Genomic DNA, 15797 nt, shown 5'->3' with positions numbered 1-15797 from the left:
AGGCCCCTGTACAAAGCCTAGCGCTCTAAAAGAATTACACATCTGATGAAGAAAGAATAGCTTTGAAATAATGTGTTTTGACTCAGAAGCCTTATATTTATATCTCTGTCCTGCCTGGGATGTGGTGTGTATGAGGAATTTCTTCTGAAAGTGTGAAAGCATAGGCCTGCCCTCATATAGATTTGGAATTTGTATTTTCACCTGGAAAAGAAGTTATATTAAATTTTTTCATACCTTTACACCTGGCAGAAACAAACTCAGTCCTCTATGGAGAGAAGCATCCTTCTTCTAGTCCCTGTGGACTCTTAAAGATTTTGTTTAGCAAAATATGAACTCACTTTAAAAACGGCCAGAAAGACATCAGTGGTGAGACTAAGACAACCAACAGGTTTATATTCTCCCAGGATTTTTAATATTATAACTCTCAGATACAGGGTGTAAAATGACTGTTAAATGTTTGTTCAAATCTAAGATGGAATAGGAGTCCTGGTGTGGTGATAGGATAAGCACTCAACCACAAGGTCAGTGGTTCAGCAGTTCAAGCTCACCAGCTGCTCCTCAGAAATACAGGGTCACTGTGAGTTGGAACCGACTCGATGGCACTTAACAACAACAAGAGGGAATAAAAATGAATAAGAAAATCTTAAAATGATTTCACGTATTTGAAAAATAAGCAAGTAGAAGCTTTAGGTAGAAAAACAATTGTTGAAATTTAAAATACAATGAATTTAAAAAGCAGATTAGAAATAACTCAAGTGAATTTATGAATTTGAAGACAGATCTGAAGAAATGATAAGAATGCATTTTGATAGACAAACCAAAATCAATGTCACGAGTCAATTGTGACTCATGGCGACCCAATACAGGGGTTTTGAGACTAAATGTTGAAGTGAGCAGATAGCCTCATCTTTCTACTTGGAAGTGACTGGTGGGTTGGAACCACCAACATTGTAGCTAGCAGCCCAACGTCTAACCCACAGCACCAGCAAGGCTCCTTAAAGAGAGGCAGAAAATATGTAGATCCTTGTACATCAATGTTTACTGCAGCACTGTTCACAATAACCAAAAGGTAGAAAGAACATAAATGTCCATCAGGAGGTGAGTAGGTAAGGAACCCTGGTAGCATAGTGGATTATGAGCTGGGCTACTAACCTAAAGGTTAGCAGTTTGAAATCTACCAGTTGCTCATTGGGAGAAAGATGAGGCTTTCTGCTCCCGTAATGATTTACAACCTTAGAAACCCTTTATAGGACCACTATGAGTTGGAAGCAACTCCGCAGCACACAACCACCAACCAACCACTAGGTGTGTGGACATCCCGTGTTCAACTTTCACTCAAACAATAGATAGGCCTGTAAAGTGAACAACACCCGAGAGGTACGCACTAATTAGAAAAGGCCACCATACCAGATCCAAAGGGCAGCAATTGCACAGGGGTGAAGCTCAGAAGGCATGAAGGGATAGGAAAGAAGGACGAAGAGAAATGGTAAATGCAGGAAAGAGGTGGGAAGAGGTCTTGTACATGGTGGGATTGCAAGCAGTGTCACAAAACAAAATGTGTATGAACTGTTGAGTGGAAAACCAATGTGCTCTGTCACCTTTCACCCAAATCACAATTAGAAAAGAAAGAAAGATATCAAGGATCTATGTATTTAGAGTCACAATAATAACCTGTGAAGGAAAATGTCCTTTTTAATGAAAATCTGCAAACAAATCTCATTATTAAAAAAAAACAACAACTGATAAACCAAAGATGATATATCCATACAAATGTATATTTATGAATATGATTCAACCATACTAAAAAATAAAGTCCTGACACATGTTACAACATGAATGAAAACATCCATGAGATGAAATAGGTAAGTCACAATGGAACAAAGACTGTGTGAGCCCACTCAAATGAAATATTTAGAATTAGTAAATGGATCAAGTTTTTAAGTGGTTACCACTTGTAGGAGAAAGGGAGACACTTGGTTTCTGGTACTGGTGATGGGGCAATTTGGAAATGGACAACGGGGTGGTTATCATGATGAAAAGAGTGTCACTGAGTCGCACGTGTAGAAAATGTTGAAGTGGCAGGTGTTTTGTTACGTGTATTTTTACCACAATAAAAAAATCAGTTGTGCTAGTGGTTGCACAAATCTGTCAACATACTAAAACCCACAGACTTCTGTACTCGAAAACAGTAAATTTCATGGTCTGTAAATTATACTGTAATACATGATTTTTTTTTTAAAGAAAAAGATCAAAAATAGAAAAGCAAGGAAAATAGGTAATTTTGAGGAGATTTGTAAAAAGCTCACCTTTGCCCAAGTACTCTTGCTTAAGACAAATATATATATATATTTACTTCTGTAAAATATTCAGCTATAAATTATAGCATTACCAGATCTTAATGAATTAAACTTATTTTGTAACTAAATATGATCCTAATGAGTGTGCCAGGTATTTTAATAAACTTCTTGATTTATTACTGTATTTTTATATTTGTGTAGCTAGTTGTTGTTTCGTAAAGAAAACACTATCTTGTGTTATAGTCCTTTGCTCGCTTAAATTTCAGAATTTTAGAACGGTTTTTTTGTAGGCCAGAAAATAAAACATTTTTAAGTTTCATTTTCTTCGATTTTCAGTGATTGAAAAATGTCAGAGGATCTTGGATTAAGCAAAGGCTGAACAGTTCAAGTCCTGAAATTATTATTATTAAATTCTTTTTTAAACTTTAAATTCTTAAACACTATAGGTTTAAAGAAGATTGCAAAGAAAGATACAGGGAGGTCCCATGTGCTCTTTACCCAACCTCCCCTAATATTACCATCTGGCATCGAAGGCACTTAACAAAATAATATATATGCTATGCAACTATGTTGTTGTTAAGTGCCTGTATAGAGTTTTCGAGGAGCAGCTGGTGAGTTTGGATCACCAGCTTTGAGGTTCAAACCAACCATGTGGTCCAGTGCTTTTATCCCACAGTGCCACACCAACAGGGGGGTATACATCAAAACCAGGAAATTGACATTGGTACGATCTGCAGAACTCACTGATTCCCCTAGTTTTCCTTGCACTTGTATGTGTATGTGTGTGTGTGTGTGTGTGTAGCTCTCTTTAGTTTTATCACATGTAAAGCTTTGTGTAACTACCACCACAATCAAAACACTGTGTCCGTACCGTTACCACAAGGCTTTCTTGTGGTACTGCTTATGGCTACCCGCACCTTCCCATTCTCTATCCCTAAGGGCTGGTAACCACAAATCTATTCTCCTTCTCTGTAATTTTGTTCTTTCAAGAATGTTATGTAAATGGAATGATACAGTACATATGCTTTTGAGAGTGCCTCTTTTCACTCAGTGTATTTCCCTTGTGGATCATCCAAGTTGTGTGTATTAATAGAACATTTCCTTTTTATTGCTAAGTAGCATTTCATGGGATGGATATTCTGTGGTGGTGGTGGTGTTGTTTATGTGCCGTGGAGTCGGTTCTGACTCATAGCAACCCTGTACCGGAGTTCCAAGGCTGTAAATCTTTACGGGAGCAGACAGCCTCATCTTTCTCCTTGGAAACAGCTGGTAGTTTCCAACTGCTGACCATGCAGTTCACAGCCCAATAGTAACCACTACGCTACCAGAGCTCCTTGGATATTCTGTAGTATTGTTTAAATGGTTGCCTTTGGAAAGACATATGGACAGCATGGGACTACTGTAAATAAAGATGCTATGACCATTTGTGTATAAGTTTCTACGTCAATCCTATTTTCATTGCTTCTGGGACAAATTCCAAAAGATTATATTGTATTTCCATTTAGATTTAAATTTTAACTATCTGAATTCTCTAGGCAGATTAAAATGCTGGTTGTCCAAAAGAAAAAAAATTATAATAGTAGTAAATATTTGAATGGATCTAGACTTAACAAATCATTTATCCCTCAAGGCCTTGTCAGAAATATTCATTGTACAAGCTAAAGCAACAGTTAACAAGTATACCTGGTCTGTATAGTGCCCTGCCTATTATAAAGGAAACTTTTGGGTTGGTTTTGGATACCCTTCAGCATATTATTGGTGTTTAGTTGTCACTGGAATGTTTGCATTACTGAATTTTACACCATTGAATTAGCTGTGTTTTATTCACAGAAAGATGAGCCAGATGCTTTCAAAGAGCTGGGGACGGGAAATAGAATTGCTACATGGCTGTTTTATGTAAGTTATGGCTCAAGTTTTTAAGTTGGGATCTGGTGACATGATTCATTTACTTTGATATTAAGTTTGTTCTGCTTAACTCTTTAACATCTTACAGTTTTCACAGCTGAGTAAAAGGAATGAAAGATTGTTTTCATTTGTAACTTTTTACTCAGATAATAAAATGTTCATGGTAGAAATTTTTGAAAAAAATCTGAAGAAACTGAAAACTCCTCAATGTTCCTATTATTTTGGAGTATGAACTATCTCTTTAGTTATATATATATGTGTGTGTATATGTAAGAATTTATATATTTGCATGATTTTATGTTTATATATATACACAGATTATTTTAGTAAAGTTTTCTTATGAATTAAATTTTTTATTGAAGTTATAATATGAGGAGCTTCAAAAATGTATCAAAAATTTGATTATCTTTAATTCCATTTTTCCGTAGACTTTTTGAATCTCCCTCATACACACTTCAGAATGGTACACAAAGCATAAGTGTATAGTTTGATAAATTTTCACAAAGTATCATCACACTAGCTTCTGAATTAATGTATTACAGTAGTTTACAGCCCCACTCTCACCTTTATTAAACTCTAAAAATAGTATGTTCTTAATTTTTGGCATTGTTTATGTATTCATACATGCAGAAAAATTAGGTTTTGATCATATTTACTCCATTTCCATTGGTGCATAACAAACCACCCCAACATTTAAAAACAACCACATGTTCTTATTATTTCATGGTTGAATGGATGCTGCTCTTGCCTCTTGCTCCGGATCTCATGAACATTTGCAGTCAGATGAGGCCTGGGGCTGTAGCCATCTCAGAGGCTGAGGTAGAGGCTGGCTGTTGTCAGAAGCACCTGTACCTGGTCAGTTGTGGCCTGGGCCTCTGCACACATTGTGGCTGGGTTATGGTAGCAAGCATCACAAGAGAACAAGGCAGAAGTGCGTAGCCTGTTTATGACCTCTCATAGGAATCCCAGTGTTCCTTTGCTGGATTCTGTGAATCCAGGCAATTATACAGGTCTGCAGGGTAGAAGGAATGCTGCCACTGGAGAGCACTCTCGGTGTCCCATTGTAGGAACGTGGAGGATGGGATCAATTAGGATCTATTAGATTTGAAAATGCAACTTGCCATACTGCTATAACCTTTGTTAACGTAAGAGATAAATTTTAGATTTAGACTTAATTTTGCTTATTTTATTACTCTTTCTATCTCTTTCCCCCATCCCCAACTTGAATCATATGAAACTTTGCATCTCTTGGATTTAATAAACCTCACCCCCTTCCAATCTCTCTGTATCTGTCTGCTCCCTATTGACCTCTGTGTTTTGTTCTCTCTCTGCCACCACTTGTTTTATCTATCGTACCCCATTTCCTACACTCCTTTCCCTCCTTCCTTAGAGCTCCCCCTCTGTAGCCTTCCCTCCCTGTATCAGACCTCCTTCCCTCCTTACTGCCCTCCTCCCCATTTCCAGCCCTTCCCATGTAAGATAAAATAAATGAAAAATATGAGAAAAGTGTCACAAAGGGAAACCCATGCGAGGTGGTGGTGGTGGTGGTTATGTGCCGTGGAGTCGGTTCTGACTCATAGCAGCCCTGTACAGGGTTTCCAAGGCTGTAAATCTTTACGGGAGCAGAGAGTTTCATCTTTCTCCCATGGAACAGCTGGTAGTTTTGAACTGCTGATCTTGAGGTTCGCAGGCCAATTCATAACCACTGCACTACCAGAGTTCCTTGAGAGATTTTGGTCGAGTATACAAAATCCATGCTGTGAAGTCTTGTATACTTTCTAAAGGTGAATCACACACGTTGATATCCCACTTCGAGTATAATCAGGAGCCCTGGTGTGGTGCTCTAGGATAAGCAGTGGGTTGCTAACCATAAGGTTTGTGGTTCAAATGCACCAGCCGCTCCTCAGAAACCCTATACGGGGTCATTATGAGTTGGAACAGACTTAACAACAGAAACAGGTTTGTCTGACTTCACCTTTAAGATTGGCAGTTAACTGTGGTTTTGGTTTGCATTTCACTTGTTAGAGAGGTTAAACATTTTCTCAGTTGTTTAAGAGCCAGCCATTAAAGTCTCCTATTCTGTGTTCCCATTTCTACTCATAGTTCTTTGCTTTATGAATATTGCGACTATGTTATTAGAGTTCAATCTCTGTGTGTAGAGTATTTGCACCCACTTAATGTATGCACCGTGCAGTTCCTAATACAGTTGCATAGTCTTTTGGTTCGGTCAGTATTTATTTTTTCAACTCTTTAACACTGTTCACAGATGGCCCACATAATACCCTTTTCTTTTCCTGCACAACTTGTTGACTTTATTCTGCCAGCAGTTGAGATACTAAACGCTCTCCTGTCTTATATAGATGAGTGATGTGTCAGCAGGTGGAGCCACTGTTTTCCCGGAAGTAGGAGCTAGTGTTTGGCCCAAAAAGGTAAATTTGGCATGTTTGTTATTTTTAATGTTTTGGGTCTCTTTATTTTTCCCTGAGGTAGAGGTGTACTTGCATTTCATGGTTTAAGGAATGAATTACATTTTAAATGGTAAAGACTACATTATCCTTAAACAAAAGGTAAAATCTGGCAAATGTTTATGTCAGTTTACCATGAATACCTAGAGGTAATGAACAACCAAGGGTTGATGTTTAAAATTTTTGTTTCCTAAAAGGGGTTCCTAACTGAGTAATTTCTTTGAAAAGGATCAACACAAAGCTGGTTTCTATGAGGTGGAGGTTAAAGATGTTCCCAATATCCAGCTCTTCCAAAGTGCTGCACCATCCCATCATTTCTAACACCAGTGAACTCCCAGACCCTCACCTTGCCCAGTACTCACCCTCCTACCTTAGGGTTCAGTAAATTGCTCTAGTCTCCCTGGACTCATGAGCCACACGTACAGTTAAGTGTTTTATTAGGGGAGTAACGGGCTACAAGTCGGGGTCAGGATCAACTGAAAGTCACAGAAACAACTCAGGATGCAGTTCCTCCACCAGAAGAGCTTCTTCTGCCCTGTGCCGCCAGGCCCTGCTGAGGGCTTGCTGCCTCGGGGCCCTGCTGGTGGCCTTCATGGACATGACGCGTGTTACAACTCTTAACTCTCAAGTCACCTTGGCTGTCTTGGTCTGGACTCCTGATCCCTGACTTGTCACGCTGCTTTTGTTCTTGCTGAGGAGTACTGACACTTGTTGTCCTCTGTGGAGCTGCTCCTCTCTCTCCATGTCCCCCTTTAAGCCTAGCAGGCTTACAGGTTTCATGCATGGGATTTGTATGGTCCCACCCCTACAAAGTGTGTCATGCATCTTATTTACATTGGTAGCAAGCTATGCAATCTCCTTGGTGGATTTGCATTGACCCACTCAGACATTTGATTAGAACTACAAAGACCACATTAAGAAATTAATTGTATCACAGGTCCTTATGATGTTCTCTGCCATCTTGTTATTGTAGGATTTGTTAGCTTTCTGTTTTGACAGGTGCCCCTTTTGTCAAACAGCTTTGTGATATTAACGTGTTCATGTGTCCAAGAACAGAGTTTAAAGTGATATAATCACATTATTGTAGAGGAAGATGCTACCAGAGAAGAATCTTTCTTCAGGAATAAAAGAAAATTGAAGTACAACAGAAAGTGTAGGTACTAGCATTTTATTTGGGACTAATTTGGTGTTGTTCTCCACAGGGCACTGCTGTTTTCTGGTATAATTTGTTTGCCAGTGGGGAAGGGGACTACAGCACGCGACACGCAGCCTGCCCGGTGCTAGTTGGAAATAAATGGGGTAAATATTTCCTATGTTCTCCGATAGAATTTTTGTTCCATGTTTGTTTTTTGTCCCATATTTTGAAAACTATAATAATTGACATCTTACAAGAAAACAAAAACAAAACCTAAGCTGCCTTGTTGTTATTAGTGCCGTTTTGTCGTTTTGACCTACTGACCTTGTGGTTAGCAGTCCAGTGCTTATCCTACAGCACCACACCAGAACCCCAAAACCCACATAGATTTGATCTGATAGGACTTTAACACTAGAAGGAATTCAGCCAACTAGGTTTCTGATCACAACATAAATTTGCATTCAGTAGATGGAAATATATTTCATTTGTTCTAATGTGATCCACTTCTATACTAGAGAGTTTTTTAACTTTATTTCTAACTGTTACGCCAAGAAACATAATTTAAGGTTGAATAAGACATTAGCTTTCCCCCAAGGGGTTCTTCATTAGCTAGAGTAATGGATAGGTTTGTGTAGAGTACGCTGTTGTTGTTGTTGTTGTTAAGTGCTGTCTAGTCAGTTCTGACCCATAGAGACCCTGTATAGGGTTTCTGAGGAGCAACTTGATGGGTTTGAACTGCCACCTGGTTCAGTGCTTATCTGACAGTGCCGTACCAGGACTCCTGAGCTGCTGACTACACTCTGATGTTGTTGTTAAGCACTGTCATGTTGGTTCCTACTCATAATGGCCCTGTACAGGGTTTCCAGGGAGCAACTGGTAGGTTTGAACTGCTGACTTTGTGGTTTGCCAACCAGGCAGGAGTCCTGAGTACAGTATAGTACATAGTAATACAAAGATATGCTTTGTCAAGTTTTGGGGTGTTCTTCAAATTTGATTTTCAAATTTGGCCCTGAAGATTAAGTAATAATTTTTTCAGGCATTCAAGGCAGCACTCCCGCTGAAGGTCCTATAAGTTAGGTTTGGTCACGTTAAAAAATAAAAAGTAGGGGAAATTAATATTAACGGTATATTTTATTTGATCTACTATCCCTGTACAGGGTCGCTATGGGTCGGAACCGACTCGACGGCACTTAACAACAACAACAACAACTATCTCCTGTCTTAGGCCAGGTTTTCTAGAGAAGCAAAACCAGTGAAATATATATATAGAGAGAGAGCATTTCTACATGTCCATTATATTGGGAGCAGGCCACACCCCCAAAGAAGTATCCCTTAAATTGATTGGTTGCTCATAGCCACTCATCATAGAGGTAACTATGCCAGTGTTAGGTTTCATCACCATGGAAATAAGCACATCTCAATTACTAAACCTCTGGAAACCTGGCCTAGTTGAGTTGACATATAACCCTAACCATTACAGTCCCCTCTTGTCAACTTGAAACTTATAAACTATATGCATAATCTCTAAATAAAGAAAATTGTCAAATCATACTTGCTCCTAACATGATATAAAACATGTACAAGCGAAAATACACTGGCCCCATTTACATCTTATATGTGACAAATGAACAAAGCAAAAATATTTGATGTATACATATGAAACAAAAAATATATATTCATATAAATGTCCACAAAGGGCATATTGTGCAAGCCAGCGTCCTGCCTGTGGACACACAGCTAAGTCAGTCCATGGGCTGTGGCTGCTCAGCCTTTCCATGCCGCCGCCTCTCCCACTGTCTACTCTCACTGCTTTCTTTCTTTCTTCCTTTTTATCGTCCTCTAGTCGAGTTCTGATTATCAAGCCATCAAGGCCAGGTCAAATGGGTACTATCTGCAAGTTTGGGTGTTCTTGTGCATCACCCCTCACTTCATATCAGCTGGATGCTTCACTTTCAGCTCTTGCCCTCTGTGGCTATGTCCTTGTCCATGGGCTCAGGTATTCCCAGGTTTCACCACACTGTGGACCAACCAGCGCTTCCTCTTTTCTTTGTCATCTCCAGAATGGCTATGGAATATGGTTAAACTCAGCCCATTTCTTCATTGCTGCCTTTCCCCCTCTTCCACTCTCCAGTAGACCAGTGTAATCACCAGCAAGCTTACATGCCTGCTCATGTGTTCCCTTTGAGTTTCTGTCTTAGAGAGGGGGGTTTGTCCTGAAGGAACTTGATTGCTTGCCTCGATGATAGCTTCACAGTGAACAGCTTGCTTAGTGTTGTAGTAGCCAGTCATGCTGCCGTTTTTGTTTTGGGTTTTTCCTGCTGCTCTTTCTTTGAAGATGGATCTTCTGTTGCTCTAGCTGTTGTCACTGTTCCTCCCGGTAGGGATCACACGCTTCACTCATGTTCTTCCTGGGATTGTCTTTTCCTGAAATGAAAGTTTAACTACTCCCCTCGTTTAGTTACATGTCTTCTACAATTGCAGTTTGACACTCACAATTAATCCTACTAACACAATTGAATCATAAAATCCTATCAGGATCATCCCCCACTCCCTTTCTCCAAACCCATTTGTAAAAGAGGAAAACTATTCAGTGGGAATTCTATCATCTCTTTTAATCTAAACTAAAGACACCCAGGAAAGCTTGTAAGCAGCCACTTCATGCCTCATGTTGTTGTGGTTAAGTGCCATCGAGTTGTTTCCAACTCATAGTGAACCTGTATAGATTTTCCGAGGAACGGCTGGTGGGTTCACAGTTCAGTGCTGATCCTACAGTTCCATACCAGGATTCCTCATGCCTTTATAGCCACACCCTATGTTTGGTAATCAGTGTTTAAATTCCCCACCGGCACTTAACAATAACACCAACTCCAGTACACTGAGAAGACAGGCAGGTTCCTTGATCTGAAGAGTCTTCCATTCCAGTTGGAATTTTGAGCAACTGTAAGCATAAGCTAAATTCCAGTCCAACGAATTGTAGTGGTTCATACTTGCTCAGAGTATCAAACATCTTTATTGTCATCTCGTCAAGGTCTGGTCACAAGTCAGCCCTAGCCATCCAAGCGAGGTCAACTCCAAGTTTGCGAGTTCACACACACCTCCCTGCCCTTTACACCAACTGGCTCCTTCAGTCTCACCTCTAGCCTTCCCGTCCTACCCCCCAACTAGGTAAGTGCCTGTGGGCTCAGGAGTTCACACAACTCCTTAAACTTCAGACCAGCCCTTCCTCTTCTATCTCTCATCTCAAGGTTGCCTAGTGTCAATAGGACAAGTCCAAACTCAGCCCGTGTCTTCCTAGCTGAATTTCCCCTAATTCCATTCACACATAGACCAGCTGGTCATCAGCAAGCATAGCAGATGGCTTTCTGGTTCCTTGAACTCTCAGTCCTAGAGGGGGATTTTCTCTGATGGGTGGACTTCCCTTGCCTTGATTCCTCAGAACCTCAAACTGTCTGTCCCTACCCCCAACCTCAGCTTTCTTTCAGTCTTGAATCTCCAGTTTTCAGTGCAGTTCTGGATTGGTCTTCATGTCTTTTCAAATGCAAATATCCAATCTCTGAAGGCCCGGGTGGGGCTCAGGATCCCTCTAAGGCCCATACTCTACAAAGGTTTAGAGCAAGAACCTTTCAGGCAAATTCTAACTCCTCTTTTAGAAAGTTCAATCAAGTGTTGGCTGAAAGCAGGCTTACAAATTCTCTGTAATCATAATTTCCAATTTCTGTCACACATATATATCTATTTTATAATGATGTTTTTGTTATTGTTGTTGTTAAAGTGCTGTCGAGATGGTTCTGACTCATAGCCACCTTGTATAGTGTGTGTGTGAAGCAGCTAGTGGGTTCGAACTGCCAACCTTGTTCAAACCAACCTTGTGGTCCAGTGCTTATCCTACAGCACCACAGAAAAGATTGAACTTAATAGTTTTAAAAGGTTTATGTTTGACTGCCTTTTTAAAAAACAGCCACTCAGCATAGAGCTAACTCTGCCTGTATTAGGTTTCATCATCATGGAATAAGCACATCTCAACTGCTAAACCTCTGGAAATCTTGGCCTGGTCAAGTTGACAAAGAACCCTGACCTTACATATCCATTTCAGTATGTGGTAGTAGCCACATTTCCAGTACTTAGTAGCCTTATGTCTAGCAGCTACTATATTGGACATAACAAGATTAAGAGGTGAGGCCTGATCGTCAGGGTATTTCAAAATCTCCCTACCTAATTGTTTTGGAACAACTAGAGTAGAGAGAGGAGAGGCTAGTGGAACAGAGATCCATTTAGAAGGTTCTTTTCCATTTTCTAAGTGGGCAGTGGGACTCCTGGTGTGGCGCTGTAGGATCAGCACTGGACTGCGAACCACACGGTCAGCAGTTCAAACCACTAGCTGCTCCCCGGAAGTCCTATACAGGGCTGTTTATATGTCAGAACCGACTCAGTGGCACTAACAACAAAAGTGTGTAGGGATGAAAGCCTGGACTGAGGCAACAGCAAGAGGACGAGAAAAGAGAGAATGGATTCAAGAGACATAAAAAGGAAATGGATGAACTTGAATGAACAAAAAAAAGGTAGAAGAGGCGTTGTGAATTATTAATGTTCCTTGTTTAGATATTTTGTGCATGCTGGTGCCATTGACGGGGTTCTATGACACTGGAGACACAAGAGTAGAAAATTAATTCCTTACAGAATACATTTAAAAATAAAAAGGTATCTTGGAACTAAGGAAATTGAATTGTTATTGTTGTTGTTGTGAAGGGCCATCATGTCGGTTCCAACCCATAGCGACCCTGGATAGGGTTTCTCAGGAGCATCTGGTGAGCTTGAACCACTGACCTAGCAGTTCAAACGGCTTTGCAGTCTAGTGCATTAACCCACAGCGCCACACCAGAACTCAATAAGCATATACAATTCATGAGTTGCTCCTTTAGAGTGGGAACTTTATGTTGATCTTTAAAAAATGTCTTTGTACTTTGAAAGTTGTCCTTTGAAAACAAGGAAAGAAAAAATAAAAGTGTTCTGTTCTATCAGTACTTGTATCTGCACTGCATTTGTGTCTCATTTCCAGCCTCACGTTGAACAATGGAAGCTCTAGGAGATACGCCATACACAAACTTTGAAGTCCTTTGTAATGTTTTAATCTTGTATGTTTCTAATATAGACTGTGGAAGTAACATCTGTGTTTGTTAAGTTTCAGTCTTGACGTTTTAGCTCACGTTAAAGCTTTGTTACAGACATAACTTTTAGCATTAATGAAGCACTAATTAGAGGGGGAAATTAATATATTCTTTATGTTTTTTCTCACAGTATCTAATAAATGGCTCCATGAACGTGGACAAGAATTTCGAAGACCGTGTACCTTGTCAGAATTGGAATGACAAACAGGCTTCCCTTCCTTCCTGGCTGTACTCTAATGTGTCTGATACACACGTTTTCCAGTCTTCACTTTCAAGAGTTTACAGTTCACTAACACTCCATGATCGATTCCGCCATGAACCTCATCCCATGTTTCATCGTTGGACAATCACTAACCTTGTGGGGGTTTTTTCTTTGAAAGAAAACACTAAATCACTACATGCTTTGTACATAGAAAACCTTAAAGTTCAGTGGGTGTCACAGAGGACAAAGCAAGGCAGGGATAAAAATGAGGAATTTTTACTTTATGTTGTATTTTCAAGAACTTTTTGGTTGTATAAAAATAACAATTTAAGCACCCAATTCACTACATCTCACTTGGTGGGTAGTAGGCTAAGAGAAGGACAGCTGATTAGGAGACAGATGCCTTACAGTCTGTACCTAGGTATTATGTTTACCTAGGTTTACTCTCCGTTTATTTTCTGAACCTGTCTGATGATTTGTAATAAATTCAGACTCCAATTTCAGTTCCATATTATGTTTGCCGTTCCATAACTATTCTAAGTGGATTATTTTTGTCTCCCAAGCCCTTTCTGAGAGAAGTATACTGTATTTTGTTAGTCCTTCTTTCCTCTTATAGTTCCTCTATGATGAATTAAATCTGTTTTGATTTTTAAAAAGAAATTTAATACAGTGTCCTGCATAATAACACTGGCCTTCCTAACTAAAATGTCCATCACTTAGTCTGTTTCTGTCTCCTTTTTCTCAGTGACAGACAATTTTGTCTCTAGAATTTGCTGTTTTTCTTATTGCTAAGACTTGGCTTCTTATTCCTGCTACAGTGGGTGGTGACATCAGCATTCTGATTAAATAAATATTGTGCCTTAGGAGACTGGAAATCTTAACATGTACAAGTCCTTTCAATAATGAGAGAATTGATTTAAAAGGAAAAAAAAATCTTTACCTAAATAGCAGAAATGTTTGTTTTTCAATTCTGAAATGTATTGTGACAACAGTGACCTATTTATGATCTTAAATCTTTTTTTAAAAATGTTTCTGTTTTCTGTGTGATGTTTTTGTGTTTGAATCTGGCTGCATGTTGCTGGAATGTTTGTTGTTAGTTTCCACAGAGGCAACTCCGACTCCTGGTGACCTTGTGTCTGACAGAGGTGAACGTTGCCTGGTTCCACACCATCTTCATGATTGTTGGTATGTCAGAGCCTATTTTTTGCCTCATGTGCAGCAGCGTCCAGCCTGTACCGGACAGTAGTCTGTGGTGATCCATATGGGTTTTATTAACTAATTTTTGGAAGTAGGTCCACAAGGCTTTCCTCCTAGACTGTCTTAGTTTGGAAGCTCCACTGAAACCTGTCCAGTGTGTATGACCTGCTGGTATTGGAAATACTGATGGTAACACTTTCAGCATCACAGCCAGAAGACCCAGGTCACCCGAGTATGACAAAGTGACAGACAGGTAATGGGTAAGGACAGCAGATTATCGCGAATTTATACTATTCATCTTTAAAGATACGGGACAAAGGTTTTGTTCTTTTTGTATTCTTGTTTTTCCTTTGCTCAAGTGTTCTTAGATTTAAAAATAGGCATTGTTAATGGAAGAAGAATGTAGGCTCTCTGAAGCTTCAGAAATTTAAGTGGGTCAAAATTATATTCCTTCAAATGGAGCTCTACAACTTAATGTATTAATGAGGTTATTACAGTAATAGTACTAAAGACTTTTTCTTATTAAAAAATATATTTGTTGTTGTGTGCCATCAAGTCAGTTCAAACTCATAGAGTTTCCAAGAATGACTAGAGGGTTCGAACCTCCAACCTCTTGGTTAGCAATCCAGTGCTTACTGTACAGCAGTACACAAAACTATAGTGGCGGTGGAAAGCTGAACTGAACGAAGTACACTAATTGACCATGAAGTCTAACCTTTTACATTGTTGTTGTTAAGTGCTGTTGAGTTGATTCTGAACCATAGTGACCCTGTATAGGGTTTCCAAGGAGCAACTAGTGAGCTTGAACCACCGACCTTGCAGTTCAAACGGCATTGCAGTCTGACGCATTAGCCCACAGCGATTACTTATGGTGAATCATAGTTTACCCAATGTTCTTTATCCTTTCTACAACATTCACATATGTAAGGAAGAATTTGGTTACTTCTTCAGAAAAGTGGGTGTTACTTTTACCTATTCTTTAAATGAACTGTGAAATTCCTTTATCTCAATTACCCTTTGTTTTTACCACAAGTATTAAGAAATACTGAGAATTGAAGTCAGTGCTTTGATCCACTCATGTTCTGTGTCCATACATAATTTAAAAAGATAAGATGAAAGCAACAAATTCAAAAGTGTTGAAATAAAATAGGGGTTTCAAGGATGGAAATTAATGTTTATTTTGTCATGTGTTTTGGCAAGCGAAATAAACATAATACATAGTTCACAAGGAAATTACAAATAACATGATCGTATAAAATTTCTCATTGGATTCAACCGTAGTTCCCACATGGGGACTGGAGAACTGCTTCAGAATTGGATTTTATATTACCTTCCTACAAAAATGGCTTGGAGACGGTGTCTGTCTTCCTCCAACTACAAAAGGAGAAGGAGAATTAAACTTCTCATCAACCCAAGGTTGGTTCCTATGAG

At 39.4% G+C, this 15797-nt stretch overlaps 1 protein-coding gene across 1 annotated transcript in view; it reads left to right on the top strand.

Moving 5' to 3' along the window:
• P4HA1 (prolyl 4-hydroxylase, alpha polypeptide I) overlaps positions 1–13168 on the top strand; it is a 119071-nt gene extending 105903 nt beyond the window's left edge. The window contains exons 12-15 of the mRNA XM_006835882.1: positions 4128–4193; positions 6563–6631; positions 7870–7966; positions 13098–13168. Of these exons, the coding sequence (XP_006835945.1) occupies positions 4128–4193; positions 6563–6631; positions 7870–7966; positions 13098–13168 (303 nt within the window). The remainder of the gene's footprint in view (positions 1–4127; positions 4194–6562; positions 6632–7869; positions 7967–13097) is intronic.
• Positions 13169–15797: the final 2629 nt, after the last annotated feature.

This window comes from Chrysochloris asiatica, unplaced genomic scaffold (assembly GCF_000296735.1).
Source record: "Chrysochloris asiatica unplaced genomic scaffold, ChrAsi1.0 scaffold00020, whole genome shotgun sequence".
NCBI lineage: Eukaryota > Metazoa > Chordata > Mammalia > Afrosoricida > Chrysochloridae > Chrysochloris > Chrysochloris asiatica.
The sequence above is the reverse complement of the archived record's forward strand: the minus strand, read 5'-3'. Positions and strand labels throughout refer to the sequence as shown.